We start from the raw sequence: 8,612 nt of genomic DNA, 5'->3' as shown, positions 1-8,612 counted from the left end.
ACACCCCATATATACGTGATATTTCAAAGTACTTCTGTTCCCCAAAAAGTGCCCCCCTTTCCCCAGGACATGTTGATAATCACAAATACAACTTGATAAATTTTATAAATTCAAAAACAGCTTTTAAAATGATCTACAATAGAGGCCGGCCCGGTGGTGCAAGCAGTTAAGTGAACGCACTCCACTGTGGCGGCCCGGGGTTCGCCGGTTCGGATCCCGGGAACACACCGACACACTGCTTGGCAAACCATGCTGTGGTGGCGTCCCATATAAAGTGGAGGAAGATGGGCACGGATGTTAGCCCAAGGCCAGTCTTCCTCAGCAAAAAAAAAAAAGAAGGATTGGCGGATGCTAGCATAGGGCTGATCTCCACACACACACACACAAAATGATCTACAACACTAAAGACATAATACCCCAAATATCTTACAGGTATTATCTGTAGCTACTTGCACTGACATCTTTGAATTGTCTCCAGTGTATCGTGCAGGCTTGCTTTAATCTACAAAACTGACTAAAGCCTGGTGAAAAATGTGGTTTAATCATCTAGAAGGAAAGTTCAAAAAAAACTTTTAAAGATACATAATACAAAAATAATGAATATTGGAAAAGATACAAATAATGGCTTGAATAGTCTAGGGGTTCTATACAAATAGGGCCCAGTATGAAGGAGCATGTGGCTATGCCTGAAAAATGGGCTTTCTCCTACCTCGGCATAAATTACTGAGAGATCTAGGCAAGTGGGTGAACGTCAATTTCCACACATACATAATAAGTTGGTAGCCTAGATGTTCTCTGACACGGCCCTGAGTCCCAATACTTCCAGTTTTAAATTCGAATCTTTTACTGATATGCATGGATCCCATTCTTACATCTTACCCAAGGGAAGATCTCAATAAACACGTTGCAAAGAGCTCCTAGTAGCCCTGCCCGGCTTTGGCACACAATTACCTGAATACACAAGATTTACTAAGACTTCCATTGAGGGAGATATTCTGGACTTCTTAGAAGTCAAAGGTAACGTATCAGCAGGCTTTTCTCTTTGGTTGATAAATGAAGTACATCAAGGGTTGTTTGAGTGACTGATGTTCTTTGGCTCCTCTGAGTCCCTCCTTGCTTTGCATCTCACCATTGAGCAGATGGCCTGCTGAAAGTTGCTGCTGACCACCACATACAGCAACAGGTTACCAAAGGTGTTCAGGGCAGTTAATGGTCTAGAAACGATGTAAGCTTTGTGGATCTGAGTCTCTGTGGAGCAGCTGAGGGAAAGCAGGCGAGATTCAATCCGAATGACCCTCAAGATATGGAAGGGTAAAAAACATATATAAAACACGAGGAGTAGCAGAATGGTTAGCCTGCGAGCTTTCTGCTTAAGGCAGCTGTGAGTCCGAGGTCCTTGGGTTAGGGTGTAGATAATCACCGTATAGCAAAGTGTCACGATCAGCAGGGGGAGGCAGAAAGTGGTTGCAGTCAAAATTAGATTATACCACTTGATAGTAGTGAGGTCATCCGAATTGGTGAGGTCAAGGCAGGCGGATCTATTGGCCCTGGTGGTTGATGTGATCAGGAAGATCATGGGAATGACGGCCACCAGCGAAATGACCCACACCACAGCACAGGCCACCACGGCCCACCGAGTTTTGTGAATGGAAAAGCAGCTCATCGGATGAATGATCACAAAGTAGCGGAAGATGCTGAAACAGGTGAGGAAGAGGATGCTGCTGTACAGGTTGAAATGGAAGCCGAAGTGGATAAACTTGCACATGAAATCCCCAAAGATCCAGTGTTCGCCACTGGCGTAGTAGTGAATCAGGAAAGGGAGGCTGGTTAGATACAGCAGGTCTGTGCAGGCCAGGTTCAGCATGATGATGGTGCTGCTTTTCCAGGGCCGCATTTTGAAAATGTAAGTGGAAATTGCTACCGCGTTCCCTGGAAAGCCCACCAGGAAGATGATGCTGTAAATAACAGGGAGGTAGTGCCTCTTGAGTGAGATTTTCTCATTGGTGCAATTTCCAAAAGCAGCTGCATAATCGGGGAAATCAGAAGCATTTGCAACATCGTCTAGCGGCTCATTCATGGTCATCTCCTTTCATCTTGCAAGAATGCAAGAGAGTTCAGTTTGGCAATACAATCGATTGAGAAGTCACTCGCTGATAAAGGAAAATGGAGAACATTAATGATAGGACAATGAAAACAATGTTCTACTTTCAAGTGAAAATTGCTCTGACATCCTAAATTTACCACTTCTTTCTCTTTAATCTCAAAGGAGCCCTGTGGAGAAGAGACTGAATTTCTCAGAAAATGACTGTGAGGCAAGTTACTAAAGACATCTAATAATAATATAAAAGTTAAAACTACCATGAGAATTAAAATGAAGGATTGGAAAAAAAGCCACATATAGCTGTGGAAAACAACTTGACCAGATTGCTGTTTGGGCAAAGCCATAGGGTATCACCATGAGAGCCTTAACAACAAGACCCTCCACTAATCCAGCACCAGCATGTCACCACCACGTTACCCTTAGACTTGACAAAACACTGAGAAGTATTTCTCACGATCTCTGTTTTACAGAAGAGACTAAGAATGAGGGAGGTTATGCAACTGTCCCTGGTAACACGTCTGCTGGTGTGGCTGGGATCCAATGTCTGACTTAGAAGCCATGCTCTTTCTACCTCACTGTGCTGCCTTTCAATCTGGATTACCCTAAGTAACTGATGAAACAGGAAGTGTGAAGGCATGAAAAGACTGAATACTGGGAATTTTTTAAATGTAGATCTCACGCATTGCAACATTATATGTATGGTAGATTTAATTTTCAAATTTCAGCTCTTCCAACCCATTTTAATAGCTAACACAATTTGTTGGAGGGGTAGGGGTGTTTGGGGGGGACGCTGAGGAGCAGCAGGATCATGCAGCCTTAAGAGCGTGGGCTCTGAAGCCAGAAGGCCTGAGCTTGAGAAGCTGTGTGTCCTTAAGCAAGTTGCTTAAGCTCTCTGGTACCAGGAGGAGTGGGATTTTCACTTTCTTCTGCCTGCTTATCAATGTTTTCTAAAATTTTGACAGTGAATTTCTGCAATAAAAAAAGCATGAAGATTATTTAAAAGAAAAGTTACTTACAATTAGTTTATTTTTTCCGACGTAAATAGCTGTTGGTAAAATGCATCCACTTAGACATGTATGGAGCGCCCACTGTGTATTAATGAGGGACTCTGCCAGGTCCGAGAGATACTAAGAGAATAACACACACAGATGTATGAGCCACTATCATAGTCTACTGGGGGAGATGGACATGGAAATAATTTTAACAAAATATAACCCTACCTCATGGAGCTGTCAATATAAAAAGCAAGACACATGAAAAGCTGTCACATAAAAAGCAAGACAACTTGGAATACTACTGGCACACAATAAATGCTCAATAATGCTGGGTAGTTGATAATGGGTGAGTCCTTTGATGGATGAATGTAGCAGGCTACCGAGATCACAGAGAAGGGAAGGAGCAGCTACTTGGAGAACAGGAGAGGGCATGAAAGGAAGGCATTTAGGAGGGAACATTTCAGCTGAACCTAGCAAGACGAAGGGAAAGGGATTCCAGGTGAAGGGAACAGCAAGTGCAAAGGCACTGAGACATGACAGAGTTTAGGAGTTCCAGGGGAGCTCTCAGCAGCTCAGCACAGCTGCTATATTAGGGGCATTGGGAGATGACACTGGAAAGAAAAAAATAGCTAATAATAAAAATAATAGTGCCTCCTGTGTGCAAAGCACTCCTCTAAGTGTCTTACTTCAATAAACATAAATTCATTCATTCCTCATGATAACCTGGTGAGGTAGTGCTTCATCATCGCCATTTTACAGATGAGGAAACAGAGGCACAGAGAAGGCAGTGACTTGCTCAAGGTCACACTGCTAGTTAGTAGTGAACCAAGATACAGACCAGGCAGTCTGTCTGCAGGGCTGGGCCACCTCTTATGATGAGGAGGCAAGAGGGAAAGAAGTGCCCTATAACAACAAAAACGAGTGAGACTTTATCCCAGAAAAGCTCAGTAAATCAAACATCCTAAATTATGTGATCTGGGGGCTAAAATGTCAATAATAACAGTCCCCACCTCTCTGGATTGAGAGAGGATTAAATGAGTTAATATACATAAAGTGTTCTGAAGGGTGCCGGGCACACAGTAAGTGCTCCATCGGGATCTGACGTTATTATTACTATGATCTAGTTCTAAAATCTACACTATCGAGCTTTTCCTCAGCATAGTACAGAGGTGTATTTCAGACTGGCCCAACTTAACAAATCCAACATTAGAAGAATCCTTCCCTGTCGATTGGCCTTGAATATGCTTTTCCAGATCTCACTTAGGGTGCATTTAAACACTTAGTACTTTTATTCCATATGAATTGGGGAAAGAATAGCCCAGGGATGCGAAACTTGCCACTGGGCAGCTAGGACCCTCAAGAGGAGAGGCCAGTCCTCCTGGGACGATGTATTACCATCGAAAGCAAACATTTCTCTCTTGTCAAGTTAATTTACTCTCACTGGCAGTGCTATTCATAGAACTACCACCTACACAGCACGGGGGGTGATGGGAGTCAGGCACTGCTGACCAGTAAGGGGCTGCAAGGCCAGGAAACCACAGTGGGTAGCCTTTTCCTTGGTCAAACACGTTAAACGAGCTCATGCACGAATAGGGGGCAGTAATTTAAACCTGAAAGAGAATGGTCAGAGTCAGGAAGTCCCTGAAGTGGCCCTTCCTGAAGTCAGTTCTTAGCTAGTCAAGATGCGAGTCCACACTGCTTGTCTGTGAGCTTCTGGAAAGCAGAAACATGAAGTCACCTCATACCCCAGATGCCAACACACAGAAGGTGCTCGATAAATATTTGCTAAATACATAAAAGAACAGCGAGTAACACCAGCAAAATTCATCTGGTGCTGAAAGGCTAGTGAAGCAGCAACTATTGTTCCAAAAATAGAAAGTTTAGGTTTTTAATGACTTTTACAGTAAGGAGCAAAATTAATTTGTGTCATTGCCAAATAAACCCCTGCCATGTTATGGAACCATTTTAAACAATAATCATATCAGGAAAAGACAGGTTGTAGGTGGAAACAACCACCTTATTGTTTTGAAAAACAACAGTTCAACTTGGGATTTAATGAAGACTGACTGACCAGTTAGGGAAGAGGGGTTGACTAAGCAATTTAACCCCTCTCCCATAAACCTTACCAAAAGAATGGTCTGAGTTTACAAAATAGGGGTGAAGTTAAGAACAGCAGACAAAAACTGCTCAGGCTGTGAGCCAAGAAGAAGGAGGCATTTTCTTTCCTCGATAGCCCCAGAGTCCTGTGCAACTCGCTGCTACCACCCAGAGCACCAACTGTCCACAAGGACTCCAAGGACGTTCAAGAACAACATGGTGTATTCCTCACTCTTGGCTACAAGAGCGGATCTCAATCATAGGGAGCTTACAGACCACCTAGAACTAATGGACTCATTATAACTAGAATTCATGATTTATTAAGCTTCAACATAACCAGATACATGTGTGAACAAAACTAGATGCCACACGAATAAAAGCGAGCACCAAAGATTTGGGGAAATTTTAAAAAGGAAAAAACTTACCATTTTAGCCTCTATTTTTTCCTCTGAAATTGGGAAGAGATTGTGACTGTTTGAGGCTAGCTGCAGGATATCAGCATTTGGGAAACGCACAGCTTGAGGGCCACTGTCCTAACACCAGGCTGCCCAAGAACCTCACAGACTGGGATTCCCAGCTCCTGTGGATAAAGAAGGCAGGACCAGAAATGGAATCTATTCAAGTGGCAGCATATACTACTTCACATCCATAGAACATTCTTGCCCATTTGGCGGGAACAAGTGGAATCAATGATGAAATGCAATTTTTCTAGAGTATCTATTAATTTTGTAGTAAACTCCTTATCCAAGAACTCCCCAACCCATCACATCTCCCCTCCCCGTCCCCGCCACCCTGGGTTTTCTGGTGCTGCTCCAAGGCTGAGTTAACATCCATTCTCTCCTCTGTTTCCCAAGCAGCCAGTGGACCAGGGGGGTATAAACTTGGAACATTGCGCCTCTCACCTTCCCTCAGAGACCCTGGAAGCTTCACAGCTGGGGCACATTTGGTTACCAAGAAGAAACTTGAATAGATATTTCATTCACAAAGATTCATCTTGGTTTCCTTGTCTACATATTTGTAAACTAATTTGATTTTATACAAGTGAAAAACAGACCAATTCCCAGCCTAGACAAATTTGTGACGTGGGTGAAAGTTGTCCTCCCTGAACCCTGAAGGAAGCCCTCTCCCCAACTCTTCCCTCAGTCTGAACTTTCAAATAAGAACCGCAACTTGGGGACACTGAAGACGGCTAGGACTCGCCATGGTGATGGGGCCCAAAGCTATGACTTTAGCTACTGGATCTTTGGGAGAATCAAATAAAATCTATGGAAGCTCTCCTCAGAGAAATGCACGTATGGACACGAAAATTTTACATACGATTTGGAGATTTAGAGACAATCCTAAACTAGTTCGCTTAATCTATAGCAACAAACAAAACAAAACAGGACAAAAGAAAGGCATTTCAGGGGGAAAGATTTTGTTGGCTTGTTTGTTGGGGGCGGGGGGGGGCGGGGGTTGGGGGGCAGTGTCTTTGGATTTGGCTAAAATCATAAAGCCCAGAACCATCCACACAGTGTGAGCTAAGAACGCATCCGGAGGGTGGAATCAATCGGTGTCAGAGATGAGCTCTCTGTCCCCAAAGTGCCCCCAAAGACCGCACACTTGGTCGTGAAAAAGGCATGAGATGAACTTCTCCAGGCGTCCCTGAGACAAATCTCTGGCCATCCCAGGCTTTTATTTTCCCCAAATGCGCCACTGCCCCTGCCAGGATGCGGGGTGCTCCTGATGCCTCCGAGAGAAGTTGGGGGCCCCTGCTCTGGCAGCCCCCCTGTCTGGCCGTAGGGACGTGCCCGGGGGCTGTGTTCCCCCAATCTCGGATCAGCGCAAGCCCCCGCAGCCAGCTCCCTCCGGCCCGCGGGGCCCCGCTCCCCGCCGCTCACCTGGCACCGGGCGCGGCCGCCGTGCACCCCGAGCGGCCGTCGGAACGCGGCTGCGCCCTGGCGACTGGACGGTCGGAGCCGAGGCCCGCGCGCCGCCCCTGCCCCGCCCACCCCTCGGAGCCCAGGGAGCGGGTGCCTGCTCCGTCCCGCCCCAGCAGACACGGACAGCATCCTCCCTCGCGCACCGTCGAGGCCGACACGGGAACAGCAGCTTCCACTCCCGGGGATCTCTGGACATCCTCCATGCGGGTTGGCGTGGAACTGCCCAGAGGGAGTATTGGCAGAGGTGCACAAACAGCCTGGCAGGAGGGCTTTTGCCCCAGGAGGGTTGCGGTCTTCTTGTTTGGGTCCAGAAATATCCCCTGCTTGCCCACAGGTCAGAGCCTTTTATTTAGTATGGGATAGAAGCAACTTAAATTCTGGCCCTCCGAGTTAGAGACCTCCACTGAAGTGTCTTTTCACTATATCCAGTTATGGGCCTGCCCTCCACAAACTATTTTTAAACCACCTAGTTTGTAACTGTGGGAAGAGCATGTGCCTGCATCTCCAGACCCACGACGCAGCCCTCTTGCCATTTGACGTGGGAACAGCCTCTTCCCTTCTCTGCAACTCAGCTACATCATCCTAGGGAATAAGACTCTGAATTATTGCACTCTAAGGTCCCTTCCAGCATCAAAGACGAATTTTCTCTATTGCCTAGTGGGGACACGTGGAGGAAGCCCCTTCTACATTCCACCGTGGATGGGCATTGAATGCCCCTTTTGCACTGCCCTGTTGATGGGCATGAAAACAACCAGTCCATCCTCTGGGCATGCCAGCCAGCAGGAGCAAGAATGTTAAACCGGGGGGCCGGCCAGGTGGTGTAGCTGTGAAGGGCGGGCGCTTGGCTTCCGTGGCCCCAGGGTTCCAAGGCCCGGATCTCGGGTGCGCAGCGACGCACCGCCTGTCAAGCCATGCTGTGGCGGCGTCCCATATAAAGTGGAGGAAGATGGACACAGATGTTAGCCCAGGGCCAGTCTTCCTCAGCAAAAAGAGGAGGATTGGCATCGGATGTTAGCTCAGGGCTGATCTTCCTCACAAAAAAACAAAAAAAGAATGTTAAACTGGGCACCCCAGAGCCCAAGTGAGAAGAGCTTCCCCAACTGATGGTTGGGACAGCACTGTGTTAGGTATTTTTATTATTATGCTTATCACTATTATTTGGGTCCCAGCCTCTCCAGGGAAATATTTTGCATTCAGGGAAAAATTATTCTCCCATTTTACTATTTTTAATTACTTCCTCAATTCATCGTTTGGAATTATTTGACCCTATTTTGTTCCAATTCATCCACACATTCATTCGACAGACATTTGTTGCTTGATTATTCTGTATCAGGCACTGAGGAGATAAAGAAAAATAAGACATGGTCTCTGTCTTCCAGGAACTCACATTGTCGAGAAAAATAAACAATTAATGTAAAAGTTATTAGGGTTTGACCCTGGTAAATGGGTGCTGTAAGAGAACATAACCCAAGAGTAAGAGAAAGAGAAGTCAGAAAA

At 45.9% G+C, this 8,612-nt stretch overlaps 1 protein-coding gene across 1 annotated transcript; it reads right to left on the bottom strand.

Moving 5' to 3' along the window:
* Window positions 1-604: 604 nt before the first annotated feature.
* Window positions 605-5,771, bottom strand: OXGR1 (oxoglutarate receptor 1). The gene is made up of 3 exons (XM_004423120.3): window positions 5,619-5,771; window positions 3,118-3,228; window positions 605-2,150 (listed from the first exon to the last, which is right to left on the bottom strand). Exon 3 carries the CDS (start codon window positions 2,081-2,083, stop codon window positions 1,064-1,066), a length of 1,020 nt encoding a protein of 339 aa, XP_004423177.1. The 5' UTR covers window positions 2,084-2,150; window positions 3,118-3,228; window positions 5,619-5,771; the 3' UTR covers window positions 605-1,063.
* Between the last annotated feature and the right edge of the window lie 2,841 nt (window positions 5,772-8,612).

Source organism: Ceratotherium simum, chromosome 10, assembly GCF_057802395.1.
Source record: "Ceratotherium simum simum isolate JZ-2026a chromosome 10, ASM5780239v1, whole genome shotgun sequence".
NCBI lineage: Eukaryota > Metazoa > Chordata > Mammalia > Perissodactyla > Rhinocerotidae > Ceratotherium > Ceratotherium simum.
The sequence above is the reverse complement of the archived record's forward strand: the minus strand, read 5'-3'. Positions and strand labels throughout refer to the sequence as shown.

Coding starts and splice junctions, on each gene's coding strand:
- OXGR1 (XM_004423120.3), bottom strand. CDS start 2,083: ATGACCATGAATGAGCCGCTAGACGATGTTGCAAATGCTTCTGATTTC.